The 16,401-nt window shown below is 41.6% G+C and overlaps 1 protein-coding gene across 3 annotated transcripts in view; it reads left to right on the forward strand.

Annotated features, from left to right (window-relative positions):
* The window catches only part of LOC125109007 (interleukin-1 receptor-like 2), a 35,532-nt gene that overhangs the window by 8,292 nt on the left and 10,839 nt on the right, over positions 1–16,401 (forward strand). Inside the window, exons 5-9 of one of the 3 annotated variants that reach the window (XM_047745556.1) lie at positions 854–1,013; positions 4,658–4,732; positions 12,557–12,686; positions 13,454–13,590; positions 15,314–15,457. In XM_047745556.1, coding sequence (XP_047601512.1) covers positions 854–1,013; positions 4,658–4,732; positions 12,557–12,686; positions 13,454–13,590; positions 15,314–15,457 — 646 coding nt within the window. The remainder of the gene's footprint in view (positions 1–853; positions 1,014–4,657; positions 4,733–12,556; positions 12,687–13,453; positions 13,591–15,313; positions 15,458–16,401) is intronic. The other 2 variants (XM_047745557.1, XM_047745558.1) reach the window with 2 other exon arrangements.

Consider the following 16,401-nt stretch of genomic DNA (forward strand, 5'->3'; position numbering starts at 1 on the left):
AAGAAAGGGGAAACGTTTTGAGAGAGTTTAGGAGGGGGTCTGTGAGATGGGAGAAGCATGAGAATGTGAGCTTGTGACAGTGTCCTGCCATGGATGGGGAGGCCTGCCCTGGGGGTGGTTGCCGAGGATGACAAGTGAGAAGGGCATTCCTGAGACTAACCAGGCCTCGGGTTGGTTTGGTGTGAGGTTGTTCTAGTTGATGTCATGGCAGCATTGGTGATGTAATGAGTTAGGTGACGTCTGCCCATAAGCCTAGTCAGCATACTTTGACTGTTGTTCAGGCCTCCAAGCAGAATGTTCTCGAAGAATTATTTTGGACCTCTGTAAAGTCCAACCTGATAGGTGGAGAAGGTGTATTTGAGCCTGGAACACAGTGGAAGAGCTCATTAATCACCTGGGCTTGAAGTCTTGGTATAGGGGCTTGGTGTCATGAGATGGTGGTTTACCGGAAGCTATGGGCCCCTGTGGGTGGAGGGCATTCCTGCCTATTCACACCCTCCTTCTACGCTCCTCTGTGGGCCCACACAGTCCTCCTCCATGTGGTCTGCCTTCTAGTTCCAGTAGCCCTCTTTCCTCTCAACTTCCATTAGACTTAATATTGACAGTGTGCACGATAGCCTCTAACATACTCGTCATATCTGTAGATATCTATCTATCGATCTACCCACTGATACCTATAGATATAGATATCATTTTCAGTTACAGTATAAATTACCCGAGGTCTAGAGATTACATGTTTCTTGCCTCTCCCCATTTTCATAGGGTGCTGTTAACCAGAAATGTAACTGATACACCAAAATACTCTTTGATTTAATTTATATATATATATATATATGTATATTTTTGTATTTAGGACTGTGAAGAGATTAAAGGAGAACGGTTTATTTCCTGGGAAATGAAGCTTTCAGTGAGCAATGTTTCGGCAGAGGACGGAGGGAGCTATGCATGTCAAGCCCGACTGACACACATAGGGAAACAGTACACTGTTGTAAACAGCATCACTGTGAATATTGGTAAGTAAGCTTGTAGCCATTGCCTTGGTTTCCTCTTGGCTTTGCATGAGATGGCTGGCTTTTTGGGCAGCAGTGATTTTTTTTTTTTTTAAGATTTTATTTATTTATTTGACAGGGATCACAAGTAGGTAGAGAGGCAGGCAGAGAGAGAGGAAGGGAAGCAGGCTCCCCACCGAGCAGAGAGCCCGATGCGGGACTCGATCCTGGGACCCTGGGATCATGACCTGAGCCAAAGGCAGAGGCTTTCACCCACTGAGCCACCCGGGCACCCCATGGGCAGCAGTGATTCTTGATCTCAGTTTTCTTGAAGGTTCACAGGCTCTCAGTCTTGCCACTGTTAGAATCTGAGGGTAGAGAGGAGAGGGCAAAGGGCATGAGCAGTTTTGTTTTCCTCATCTGGAAAAACAGAATACCCAACACTCTTTTTTTTTTTTTAATATTTTATTTATTTGAGAGAGAGAGAGAATGAGAGAGAGCATGAGAAGGGAGAAGGTCAGAAGGACAAGCAGACTCCCCATGGAGCTGGGAGCCCGATGCAGGATCATGACCTGAGCCGAAGGCAGTTGCTTAACCACCTGAGACACCGGGCACCCGAATACCCAATACTCTTGGCATGAAAATTACATGAGAGCATGCATGTAAAGTGGGTACTGGGTGCCGGGTGAAGTACGGGTGCTCGGGTAGTGGTAGATATTACTGTTACTCTTATTTTCCTCAGCCATCACTGATGTGACTACCTTGCTGGTCCATTCCAACGTTGGCCTCCCCCGCCCACAGCAAGCAGAGTTCAAGGTCTCTGGGCTGGGCTAGAAGGAACCCTAAAGATTATTTAGTTTAAGCCATTAATTTTATAGAGGCCCAAGAGGGGGTGACTTAGGAAGCTTGCAAACCTGGTTAATGACAGAAACAGGACCAAGACAAAGGCTTGTGGTGCCCAGATGAGCATCGTTTCTTCTCTGCACATTCAGAAGGAGATCTTGCTACGGTGTCTTTTGCTCCTTTCTCAGTAGACAGTTGTCTTCTATGTTGATTCATCTAAATGGAAAGAACTCAAGACTGAATAGTTCTTTTTTCTTTTTGAAACATTTTTTTTTATTTGAGAGAGAGAGAGAGCGAGCTAGAGACAGTGTACAATCAGGGAGAAGAAGGAGAAGCAGGCTCCCCACTGAGCAGGGAGCTCAATGCAGGATCCTGGGATCCTGAACTGAGCCAGAGGCAGACACTTAACCGACTGAACCCCGCAGGTGGTGCTCCTGAATATTTCTTTGACTTGAACCATCATGTCTGTCACTAATTTCTGTCAGACTTCATCGTACTGGGTGGTACCTAGCAATTTCTTGATGGTGTGGCTCTCTCGGACTATGTGTTCAGCATCGGTGGCTTCCTGTTTCTCCCCCACCAGAAACCTTTACTTAAGAAAATTAACTATTACATTTTGTGATTTTTATGTTCTTGGGTTTTATGTTACCTGTTATCTCTCCAGATGTAAGCAAAAAAGATCTTTGTCTTGTTCACAGTTGAATCTCCTGCATCTAGCCCAGTGCCTGGACTAGATTAGGCATAGACCCATTTATTAACTGAGTGGTTGCTGACGATCATGCTTAGTTTTCCATTGATAACTGAAGGAATTCCTCGAAAGGAAAATGGAGACTACCTCAAGAGGTCATTGACTGCAATAGTCTATATTTTGTACCCTTGCAATAAACACTTATTTATGATCTACTGTATGCCCCAATTGTTGGATCCTGATAATTAAAAACTTTAAAAAAAACAACCATCATTTCTTCTATTGAGAAGCTCTCAGCCTGGTGGTAGTAGAGCTGGAGGTGTAAATGAATCATTTTCACATCGTGCAGTAAGGATAGAGTTATAGATGGTGTCTGGGAAGGAAAAGAATCAGAAGTAGCCAGAAGGGAGGCAAGCAAATGGTCTTGGAAGGCTTCCAAGAGGAAATGGCTTTTCAGCTGAATTTTGAAGGATGAGTCAAATTTATAAAGGTAAAGAGTCAGGCAGAGCAGAGAGAATAGTCTAAGACAAAGCATGGAAGGGTCTACCTGCGTAGTTTGTATTGGGTCTAAAGTTAACTTTGATAGAGCCTATGTAAGCGTGAGGTAAGGAGTGATGGGAACTGATACTCAGTCTTCACAAGGGTGCCGATGATCTGAACTCGAGTAGAAGTGGCAGGGGATTCTTCTTTGGGGAGTAATTTTTTTATTTTTTAAAAAGATTTTATTCATTCATTTGGCAGAGAGAGAGATCACAAGTAGGCAGAAAGGCAGGCAGAGAGAGAAGGGGAAGCAGTCTCCCTGCTGAGCAGAGAGCCCTATGTGGGGCTCGATCCCAGGACCCTGGGATCATGACCTGAGCTGGAGGCAGAGGCTTTAACCCACTGAGCCAGCCAGGCATCACCTTTGGACAGTAATTTAGTGGCTCTCTACTAAGTGCCTAATAAGGCCAGGTCCTGTGGTTTGTGGAGAGAGCATGAAAAGGAGGAACCACCCATGACCACCGCTCTGATTGAGCTTTGAAGTTTGAGCAGGGAAGGGAGGCAGAGATAAGTCAGATAGTCTGCTAGTGAGATGTATAATTACCAAAGAGATGAATGCCATGAGCGAGTGGAAAGTATGAGATCGAACAGACAAGGACCTGTTGAGAAGACTGAGGGTCAGGGAACGCTTCTTGATAATAGTCATGCTGACAGGACACATTAACTGAGTGATGGAGTGGGCAAGATTTTTCCCAACTGAGGGAGCCCTGTAACAAAACAGACCATGGTATGTGTGAATAATGGGAAGTAGGTAGGTGAACGGGAGCAATGTTGAATGGGGGAGGTCATGCGAGGTAATGAGGGTAGAGAAGTAATCAGCAAATGGGGAAGGGAATAAGTGGAGAGAAACAAAGGGCTGGGAAGTCAGTATGAGTGAAGACAAGTCTCACAGCAGGGTGAAGGAATGGGAGAACCAAAGAACAAAAGAGGACCAGATTTAAAGAATACGGAAAAGCAGGGATGGAGGTTGGAGCAGTGGGACCAAACATAAAACATTAGGATCATTCTCTCCCCCTAACTGGGACCTAGACCAGAGCTTGGCTTAGAGCCAGTGCTTTTAAACTGTAATTGGGGGGCGCCTGGGTGGCTCAGTGGGTTGAGCCGCTGCCTTCGGCTCAGGTCATGATCCCAAGTCCTGGGTTCGAGCCCCGCATCGGGCTTTCCGCTCAGCGGGGAGCCTGCTTCCTCCTCTCTCTCTGCCTGCCTCTCTGCCTGCTTGTGATTTCTCTCTGTCAAATAAATAAATAAGATCTTAAAAAAAAAAAAAGAAAAAAAATAAACTGTAATTGGATTATTAGGTAATAAGATTTTATTACACAATCTCATCAGTTTACATTTATATAAAATATAGAATGGTGAAGCGAAATCTCCTGGTAGCCCAGGTCTTAGGGTTTTTGCTCAGCAATTCAATTTCTGGTTTAAAAATATGCATTTAAGAGGCAGTAGCTTATCATGCCAGGAGTTTTGTTCTTTCCTTGGCTCATGTTTAGGTAAGACCTGCTCAGTGCCATGTTTTCTTTACACTATAACTGGATAAATAGTTGGAAATGTATCATACATGATTCTAATGCAATTTCATGTGCGTATGATTTTTTAGCAGAAACAAATGGATATGCAGGAAGAATTCCTAAAATCATTTATCCAAAAAACAATTCAATTGAAGTACAACTGGGTGAGTAAAATTATTGAAGCCATTGAAATCACTAAGGGCAGATTAATATACATGTTTAATATAAAACCAGTTAAATTTCACTGAATGTTCTGAAACTTGATAAAGCATTTTAAAAATTCATGTCAAAAAATGTTGGAAAAAATTTAGCAGGAAAATAATTGAATAGAAGAATAAAGAGAGATCTTTTCTAGTAAATAGTAAAGTATGTTTAATTATAAAGCAACAATATGTAAATACTGGTATTTGTATACAAATAGAAAGATTAAAGCAACATAATGGAAAATAATAAACATATCCTAGAAAATACAACAATTTAGTAAAGGAGATTTGTGGCATTTAAAAATATGTAGGGAAGGAGAGACATAGTATGTGTGTGGTATGAGTGTAACTTTTTAAATGTGAAGAATATGTAGTTCATTCTTTACCTCAGATATAAAAATACATTTTTGATGAATTAAAAAACTACATATAAAAATAAACCCAGTGAAGTACCATTTAAAACTGAGATAAATTTATACCTAACCTCAAAATGATGTACTTTCTATGCATAAAATCAGTGGAAGAAATCACAGAAGATTAAAAATTATACTCACATAGAAGCTGCAAATGTCTATATACAGGAAAAATGGTAAAGTTAAAATGTGAATGACAAACTAAGAGAGAATGTTTGGGACAGAGATCTCAAAAAACAGGTAATATCATTTCTGTACAAAAATATCAACAAATCAAGGACTAAGAATAATCCAAATAAGGCAAATGAATAATTCTCAGAAGGAAAAAAAAAAAGACTAACAGAGTATGAAAATATATTCATCTGAAATAAAAGAAATGTACATGAAAACAATGATATGTATCTAAGAAATTGGTAAGTATTAAAACATATAAATACCAAATATTAGCAAGTATAACATAAAGGGTGTTCTAATACATTAGTGGCCACAAATACAAGCGATCCCTTTAAAACATTTGTGTTTAAAGCTCCTCAACCGTTTTCCATCTCACTCAGAATAAAATTTTATTTTGAATTCAAAAGTTCCTGCATTCCCAACATGGCCCTCCACAGCTGACTTCCCCTTGCCAGTCCTCACACTGGTAAGTTCACACTTGATCTCCTTGATATACCTGTGGTTCCTTGAACATCTCAGGCACATCTCCACCTCAGGGACTTTGCATATGCCTTTCCCTCTGCTTGAAATGCTCTTCCCCCCACAGCTCTTTGGTCCCTTCCTTCACTTCCATCGGGTCTCCACTGAATGTCATGTCACTTGCCCACCACATTAAAACAGCACCATTCTGGGGTGTTTGGGTGGCTCAGATGGTTAAGCGCCTGATTTCTGTTCAGGTTATGATCTTGAGGTCCTAGGATTGGGCCCCACATTAAGCCTACTAGGGAACCTACTTTTCCCTCTGTCCCTCACTCTTTTCATGCTCTCTTTCTTGCTCTTTCTCAGAGAAATAGATAACATCTTAAAAAACAAAAACAAAGCACACCTCACTCACCATCATGCTCTATCCCCTGAGCTCTGTTTTCAGTAAAGTACTTATCACTACCCCACATATTTTGTCTTGGTATCTCTAATTCTATTTGAATGCTCCTTAGGAGCTGTCATTTTGTCTGTTTTTTTCCTTCCTATATCATCAGTGCTCAGAACAGTTTGTAGAACAAAGCAGATGCCCAAGAAATAGTTGCTAAGTAGCTAAATAAATGAATGGACTGGTATCAACTTTGTAGAAGGAAATGCCAATATGTGTTCAGAACCTTCACAAATAACTTTTGACTCAGTATGTTTTAGATGGTAAACCACATACAACAGAAACAGATCCCCAGGGCCCCAGATAGAGACAGATAGATAGACAGAGAGATAGATATTGTGCTTACCATGTTTAAGGAAGGAAAAGACATGATTGCAACTTTAAAAAGACAACTGCAGACTTTTAAAAAATGACCATATCAAATTTGAAAAAGAACAAATCAAATAACAGAATTGATAAATATAATAACCAAAACCAAAAACTCAATAAAGGGTTTAAGATTTTGTTTATTTATTTGTCAGAGAGAGAGAGAGAGAGAGAGTGAGCGAGCGCACAGAGTGGCAGAGGGAGAAGCAGGCTCCCTGCTGAGCAAGGAGCCCAATGTGGGACTTGATCCCAGGATGCTGGGATCATGACCTGAGCTGAAGACAGCCACTTAACCAACTGAGCCACCCAGGTGTCCCTCAATAAAAGGTTTAGAAGGTTATGAGACACCTGAAAAAAGTTACTGAACGAAAATATAGGTCAGGAAAAAAAATGCCTAGGATTAAGCACAGAGAGACAGAAGACTAAGAAATACAGAGCTAACATGTATGTAATTGCAATCCCAGAAGAAAGAGAAAAGAGAAAATCGGAGCAGAGACAGTATTATTTAGGTGATAACCTGAGAATATTCCAAACTGATAGACACATTAATTCAAAGATGCTGTAAGCTAAGGAGACTCAGCAGGACAAATAAAGGCAAACCTACACCTTGAAATACCAAAGTGAAACTGCAGAAAACCCAAAACAGAGGAAAAATATCTTAAAAGTTAGGGGAAGAGGAAAAAAAAAAACCCATCGTCTATGCGCAACAGTAAGCCCACTGTTTGAATTTTTGATGGAAAGAGTGGAGGTTGTCTGCTGAAAAAAAAAGCGCTGCTAATTTTATAGTCAGTGAAAATATGACAAACTAAAAAACGACAAAATTTGTTGAGCACAGTCTTACACCAAAGGAGCTACTACAGTATTCTTTAAGTAGGAGGAAATGTTTCTAGATTGTGAATCAGCTATGGAGGAGGGAAGGAAGGAGCAAATGTTGGCAAAAATAAGTGAGTAAATCCAAATGAATCGTGACTCTATGAGGCAATAATGATGATGACTGTTCATGGAATTTAAAATATATATGGAATTAGAATTCACAACTGCATTTGCCTGTCTGTCGGGAGAAGGCTAAAAGCAATTGCATCCTAAGACTTTACATTCTCTTAGAAGAGGATAGAAATAATCAATAATATCAGGCTTTGATAAGTTCAAGGATCTCTGTTTTAATATTTAGGGTAACCCTAAAATAATAATAATTTCAAAGATAGAGCATTATATGGAATAATTAAAAAATAATCAAGAGGAAGGTAAGAGGAAATCCGAAAGAAGGAGTCAAAAGATAGCAAGAGGGAAAAGACAGATATAGGACAGATGCTACAAAAAAAAAATATATGTGATATGTATATATATGATATATATGATATGATATATATGGATAGTTGATTTAAACGTACATCTGTCACCGATTTCAGGATGGACTAAACACTCCAAATAAAGATTGTCATACTGGATTTGAAAGAACAAATCAAAACTCTGGGCTGTTTACAAGATGCTGGAAGAGAAAAGAGTAGAAAATGATATATGGTATAAACACTAACCAAGATAATGTTGGTATAATTATATTAATATCAAAGTAGATCTGAAGGTAGAATCCATTATTAGAGGTGAACAGAGATCCTTCATAATGACTAAAAGTTCAATAGTGAACCTGTAGATACATAATAACATGGCCTTAGAAGTGTGTGTTTGTGCATGTGTGTATATACATGCAGAAAGACACAGCCAGTTCAGGATTAAGTCCACACTAATAATGGAATGATAATAATGACACTTTGCAAGGTAGCTGGTAGAACAAAGCAAGCAGAACACCCTATTGCAACAAACAAAATGTGCCCAACAAATGGCCTAATGTTCATATCATAGAACCCCGAGCCCAGCTGCGACAGATTACACATTCTTTCTAAGCAAAATGAAATGTTTAATAAAGGGAGGCCTGGGTGGCTCAGTTGGTCATGATCCCAGGGTCCTGGGATTGAGCCTCACATGGGGTTTCCTGCTCTGTTCCTTCCTCTCCCTCTGCCAATGCCCCCAGCTTATGCTTGCTGTCTCTCAAATAAATTAATAAAATCTTTAAAAAGAAAAAAGAAATGTTTAATAAAATCAACTGTATATTGGACTGCAAAGCTAGACTTTATAGAAAACAATAGAATAAAAAAACTCTCTAGATATCCTATGGATAAAAGTAGAAATCAGAAAATATTTTGACAATGAATACTCATGAAAAGTTTATACCAAGGCTGGTGGGATACAAAAATTTGATCAGAGCACGCTTGATAGCCTGAATTAGGAAAGGAAGCTAGTTGAAATATCCATGAGATGCAAGCTCATCCCTGAAGACAGAAAAGGAGAAGCAAAATGAATCCAACAAAATGGGAGAAACGAGGTGAGCGGTAATCACAGACAATAGTGAAATAGTAAATGAACATGCAATTGAGTGATTAACAGGAAAGAACTTAGTTTTCTGAAAAGTGGAACATGATTGCTAAGCCCCTGAACGATTAAGAGAAGAGAGAAAGCACAATCTGAAGGAAAAAGAGACCATCACCATAGATCATATACACATGAGAAAGGTCATAAAAGAACACTCTGGAAAACCTAGTGCCAAACAATTTGAAAATCTAAAAAGAAATGGGCAGTTTCCATAAAAACCAGCACATAGGATCTGGTATAAGAAGATACAGATTTCAAAATTGGCATATGACTAGAAATAAAAAATCTTGTCGTGAACAAAATTCTAGATCCACCTGGCTTTACTGGTGAGCTCTACGAAACATTTAATAAAGAAATCCAACAGATTTAAATAGTTTCACAGAGTAGAAAAAGAAGAAACAGTTGTTAACTCATTTTATTAGGTCAGGAAAATCTTGACACTTGGATCCGACAAGGACGTCGTTATAAAGGAAATTTCAGGCCAATCTCATTCATCAACACAGATGAAAAAAATTAAGCACATTTTTTTTAAAATTTTCAGTGTAACAGAATTCATTGTTTATGCACCACACCCAGTGCTCCATGCAATACGTGCCCTCCATAATACCCACCACCTGGCTCCCCCATTCTTAGCAAACTTATTTTAGCAGCATACCCAAAGAGTGATACATTACGGTTCAGTTGGTTTATGTGAAACAATGCTAACTTGCCTCATATTATGTAAGCCATCCTTTTTTATTTTACATAACAAACCAAAAGAGAAAAAATAATACACTTATAGATACTGAAAAGTCATTTAGAATGCCTGAACTAGGAATTTATTATTTAAAAAGAAAACACTCTTTTAAAACTAGGAATGAGAGACTATGGACTCTGAAAAACAATCTGAGGGTTTTGAAGGGGCGGGGGGGGGTGGGAGGTTGGGGGAACCAGGTGGTGGGTATCAGAGAGGGCACAGATTGCATGGAGCACTGGGTGTGGTGCAAAAACAATGAATACTGTTACGCTGAAAAGAAAAACAACAACAACAACAACTAGGAATGTAAGGGAATGCCCTTAATCTAATTTTTAAAAATCTATCTTTAGAAGCCTATAGAAGAAACAACACGCTCAAGACTAAACTATTAAACACATTTCCTTTGTTTTGAGGGTAAGCCAAACAGATTTTAGTTTTTGCTGAATTTGGTAAGTTGGTTATAATGTTGGTATGGAAAAGTAAAGACTGAATAATAGTCAAGACACTTTTAATGAAAAAGAACTAGCTGAGGGATTTGTACCACCCGATTTCAAGATTTAATAAAAAGCTACCGTGGCCTAGAGAGTGTAGTTCTGATACAAGGTAGACGGTGGGTTAGAATTGAAGGCCCAGAAATAAATCTGCCATATTATGCCCTTGATTTTGGTGAGGCTGACACAGTACTAGGAGAGATGTGATCTCTTCAACAAGTGGGACTTGACAATGGGACAGAATATGGAATAAAATAAAAACTTGACACCTTTCTCACACTGTTTATAAAAAAATAATTTCAAGTGAGTTGTAGATCTAAGTATGGAAGTCAGAATGATGCATTTCTAGGAAAAAATCCTTCATAATTTGGGGTAAGGAAAGATTAAAAAAATAAAGACATATTAGTCAATGACTAGTCTTTTTTTTTTTTTTTTTTAGATTTTATTTATTTGACAGAGAGAGATCTCAGGTAGGCAGAGAAGCAGACAGAGAGAGAGGAGGAAGCAGGCTCCCTACCGAACAGAGAGCCAGATTCGGGGCTCGATCTCAGGACCCTCAGATCATGACCTGAGCTGAAGTCAGAGGCTTTAACCCACTGAGCCACCCAGGTGCCCCTCAATGACTAGTCTTGAGGTAGAATTTGACAAGTACAGCAAACATAGGAACTTCCATTTATTGAAAGACAAGTCCACCTACCAGAAGGCGAAGCAGACCGCTGTGACTGTTTACAACAGAGGATGCCAACATGGCCAACGAAGGTCTAAAAACATGGTGGAGCAGGTGCCATCTAGGGCAGCGCAAATTCAGTCCAAGGTGTGAGATCAGACAGCACCGAGCTGGCGAAAATAAATAGACTGACAATAGCACATACTGCTGAGCCCGCCCTCTTACACATGCTCATCTACACTGCTGGTGGGAACGTAAATCGGTACAGCCGTGCTGGGAAACGATGTGGCATCTCTTTTAAAGTCGAAGATACGCATCACCTACGATCTACCGATTTTACCGGTAGCTGGGCATGTGTACCGTCACAGACACGGGCGTGTATACAGGACAGGTGTGTACTGGCGCCCCAGGAGGTGTGCAGCGGGGAGCAGTCTTCACACGGAGGCAAACACTATAGCGATGCAGGTGTGTGCGGAGCAGCAGTACAAGAAATAGAGATGCACTAGTGTATTCCCTTCACTGAGTGGAGTAGAGCTACGTGCAACAGTACAGATGAGCCTCACAAACAAAACGTGGGGCAACAGAAGCTACAGTTCAAGTGTGAATGTGGAAGTGTTAGAGTATAAAGCAGGCAAGGGGCGGGCATGGGGAAGGCTTCTGGATTTCTGGCCAATCTGCTGTTTCCTGATGGGGTCAAAGAGGTATGGATGAGTGCTTTGCATTTATGTCCTATACTTTTTACTCTACATGGGTTGTAGTTCATTATTTAAAAAAACAAAAAAACCTTAATTCCACCTAGAATAAAGAAACATAGATTGTGTAGAAATAATTTTCTGTGTAGAGTAAATAGATGGAGGGTATTAGGCTCAGGGAGCAAAATAAAATAAAAATAGAAAACCAATAAGTATAAAAATTAAATAAAAATATAAAACTATTAAATATTGGAGTGCCTGGGTGGCTCAGTGGGTTAAAGCCTCTGCCTTCAGCTCAGGTCATGATCTTGGGGTCCTGGGATTGAGCCCCACATCAGGCTCTCTGCTCAGTGGGGAGCCTGCTTCCTCCTCTCTCTCTCTGCCTGCCTCTCTGCCTACTTGTGATCTCTGTCAAATAAATAAATAAAATCTTTAAAAAAACCTATTAAATATAATTTGTGACTGTGTGTGATGGGGTCAAAGAGGGGTCACGACTGGTGAAGTTTCTTTCTCTCACATGTGACCTTGGGCAAGTCACCAGTCGATCTGAACTTCAGTGTTCTTATCTATAGAGCCTCCTCTTTCCTGATCGTAGGAATGTTTTGAAGGTGAGAAAACTGAAGGAGATGATGTATGTGAAATACTTTGTAAAGTTCTTTGCTAAGTTTCCTAAGACTGGTGGTAGTGTCTGTGTCCCAAGCTGGTGATACTTGGCCGCACATGGGTATCTCTTTACAAAATAGACATTCTGGAAGTTTCCTTGTCCCTGTGATCTCTGTCCAGGGAGAGAATAAAGTAGAGGAACATTGATCTCCGGGGTGAATTTTTGGTAACCAAATTATATTCAGGATGTTGTTTAGGTGACCACTTTTTGGTAGGCTTTTCACGTAACATTTATGAATTTTTTTATAGGCTCCCCTCTTATTGTGGACTGCAATATCACAGACACTAGGGATAATACAAATCTCCGGTGCTGGAGAGTCAACAACATGTTGGTGGATGATTATTATAATGAATCCAGACGCATCAGAGAAGGATTTGAGTAAGTGTTGTGTTTTTCTGGCTTCCCTAAAAGCCGACAAGAATTTCCTCACTTAAGTTATTTTGTTGCTAGTACTACTTTTGTAGATGCTTCTCAATGACTCCTCAACCCTCTTTGGCTTTGTCTCTCAAAGATCTCCTCAGCGCTACGCAGGGCCAAGCTTCTGGTTTAGAGAAGCATGAGGCCCACGTTATCAAACTTCTCACGTCCTAGTTAGACACATGAGGCAAAACATCAAGTATGGGCTTCCCGGAACAAAATCTCTTTCTCTCAGCTAGTCCTTAAAACCAGCCTCATTCCTATTTCGTTATATCATGACCCATAGATCCTCAAGGCTTCAGTAGCAAAGTGGGCAGCAGCACAGGGACTCTTGGGGGAAACAGGACTTAATCATGAACTAATTGCATGGTAGATACCCAATTTGTGGTGGTCTAATTGGGGTGGTGTCAAGCAAGACTCACTAGTCCGAGGGATGGAAGAACTGGTGTTGGGTACATGTAGAGTAGGTAAATTAGCCTAAGTGGAGATGACCAGGGGAAGTCTCTGGAGGGCTGAGGATGCTGTCTGTCCCTGTCCAGAAGAAAATGCAAGTCTGGAATGGCCACCATGCATGCACCTCACCTAGCTAGTCCATGAAGCATTTTCAGGGTAACGTGATGGCCCAAAGTGTTCTCTGGAGAGAGAATTTTATTCTCTAGACTGAAGATGATACTCTATGCTGGGGAACTAGGACTCATGTATAAATGATTGGCTCCTTTCTTTTATAGATCACACATTTTTTTCCAGAAAGATATTTTTTACACAGTGAACATAACCTTCTTGGAAGTGAAAATGGAAGATTACGGCCATCCTTTTGTCTGTCACGCTGGAGTGTCCGCAGCATATTTTATTTTAAAACTCCCAGGTAATGGTTTTGAGGGATACACACTGTTCAGAGGGTTCAAAATGATGACAAGGAGACAAGTGTCTCCTTGTAGCAAAGCGATATTCAGTAGGGAAACTCAGCATTAATTTCTTGTTTGGCATTTGATGGTTTTAATCTCATTTCCAGAGCAGAGGGGAGGTCAGTGCTCCTGAAGGCAATGAGTGACCAACTCAAGAATATCGGGCCGTCACTCCTGTCTATTACCAGGGACTTTATGACTCTCATAAATATTGCACGGCACGGTCTTCTTACTGTGACCATTGCAGTACCAAGATCCCTGAAGATCCCTGAACCGTTATAGGTTCCCAGACCTGGGTCCTCCCAAAGGAGAAGGTGGCATTGTTGTTCCAAGAGCTGGGGAAGGACAGAGAGAAGTGGAAGGATGGGAGGGAAGTGTGGATCCATCTAAGAATTAGAAGCTAGAGGTTCAAACGTGGTCAGGATCAGATCAGGGACCTGCGTGCAGAGAAGTTCCACTTGGCTGTGCTGGGACTTAATCAATGGATTGCTATTTTGGTTGACCCAGAATGCATTTTAGTTATTGTGCTTTATCGTGACATTTATTTAAAGACATATAGTAGTGCATGGGGTGTCTTTGATCTCAAACTGTTTGCAACATGGTGTGACCTAGGGCAGGTCATGATAAGCTCTTTAGGGAGTATTTTTAAAAAAATGATTGTGCTCTTTGAACACGTTTGAACACAAGAAAAGAGAATTTTCCCTTCTACCCACGCCCCCCATACACACATACATGCATACACACTTTCTTGTGGAGACTAGAACACCAGGAAGGGACTGAAAAAGGAAGTGGTGTATGCGGTGGGTTCTAAGAATGGAGAGACTTTCTCTTCCTCTGTCCTTCTGTCCTTCTTCCTCTTTCCAAATTCTCTCCTTCCCAGAGCCTCCTTCTGTGCCATCACTGGTCTTGGGCGGTGGCAAGGGAGAAAGCTGTGCTGTTCCTCTTCTGGGATGTGTAGGTGCCTGAGCCTGTTTTCAGGGACTTGACATTCCAGGAGAACCGGTTCTCCTTCTTGATCATCTCCCACCCACTGCTTTTGCCATAATCGCTCTGCCCTGTGTTTGCGAAGCAGAGCAGGGGTAGACACCCTTTCTGCCCTTCCCCAGACTGTGCCTTGCAGACAGGCCCCCGGTGCAGACCTTGTTGGCACAGGGAGGATAAGGGGGGAGTTTGGCTCTCGGCCAATCTCAGGGAGACAACAAGGATTTTCAGGGGAGACAGCTGATGGCTCTTTATGTATGACAGGTATCGTGCTGTCAGTTTTGAGTGCCTGTGAAAGCAGTTATGACAGTGGAACAATCAGGAATGTGCCACAGAACCACCGGGGAAGGTCTTCCAATAAGCATGTTCAAGGCCGTACATCGGGAGAGTCTAGTAGTGTTGGCTAAGTGAGACCTGGCAGTGTGTGTGTTTTGAGAGCAGTCCTCATGCCCTCAAGCCCAGCTGTGGCCACCATGAGAGGCCAGGCTTCTGCAGAATTTCCCTCCCCAGGTTCCCAAGGGCATGTTTCCTTCCTGAAATTCACGGGCTACACCAGATTATTCTACTCCCATGTATCTATTATATTTAACTGTAAGAAAATACTTAAGCAGAATCCTCATCGACCTCTAGTACCTGTCCATTTGGCATTTGTATTATCATTATTATTGGATTATTTACATCTTTATTTGCTGTCATCTGTAGCTCCGAATGTTCAAGCTTACTTGATAGGAGGACTTCTCGCCTTGGTAGGCGCAACAGCGTCTGTCATGTACCTCTACAACATTTTTAAGATCGACATTGTACTCTGGTATCGAAGTGCTTTCCATTCTCCCGGGAGCAAAGAAGGTAAGTGTGGGCAACCAAAGCAGATTGCCTCCTCCTTGGCTTCCGCTCATCTGTATAACCATTGTAAATGCTCTTCATTCTATTTTACTAGCTTGCCTTTCATGTTGTTGGCAAATTGGGAGGAAGGGCTCTTCCTGGAATGTCTCATGCTTCAGGGAAGCCATTGGTTCATGGCCACAGGCATTGTTCAGTGGAATGAGGCTTGCAGCCTGGTCGTGGCTGAGCAAATCTTTGCTCAGGAGGAGCACATCAGCTTCTGGGCCCCACTGTGACCATTTTGGAGAGTTCTCACACCTACTGCTATTTTCCAAAGAGGACAGCTTCTCCTAGAGCGACAGAGGGCTTCCCACCCGCACTGCATCTTCAACGCAAGGGGGTGGGGCGTGAGCAAAGTTGACATTATGGAGGGAGATGAGCTGCCTGTGGCAGGAGCGCTTTCTAAAAAGATTTAAGTGGCTGACTCGCAAGGCTGGGGAGAGACCTGGGTTTGCATCTGGTTCTCCACTTAGTCCCCTGTGATCTTAGGAAGTGTTGAATGTTCTTCTCTTTCTTGGCTATAGAATGAGAGAAAAAAAGAAGCAAGGAGGGAAGGAGAGAAGGGAGGAAGAAGGGGAAGAAGGAAGGAAGGAAAAGGAGGAAGTGGGGAGGGAGAGAAAATGTTCAGAGCCTGCCTCACAGAGTATTATAGGAATAACTGAGTTAATGTCCAGGAAGGCACTGAGCAAGGACCTGGGGCCCAGGGACACCCTGGAGTCTGAAGGCCAAAGCTAGCTGCCTCGGCCATTCCACCCCAGGTTTCAGTCTGGTCTGTGGAGCTCCCGTCCTGCCAATACATCTCAACACACAAATGCCTCAGTGTGATCCTAAAACTCTGAGGAACAGGCACTTCCCACCATTGTGGTGTTTTTTTTCTTTTCTATTTGCATTTTATAAGTAGGCTCCAA

The sequence above is a fragment of the Lutra lutra genome, chromosome 9 (genome assembly GCF_902655055.1).
Source record: "Lutra lutra chromosome 9, mLutLut1.2, whole genome shotgun sequence".
NCBI classification, from domain to species: Eukaryota; Metazoa; Chordata; class Mammalia; order Carnivora; family Mustelidae; genus Lutra; species Lutra lutra.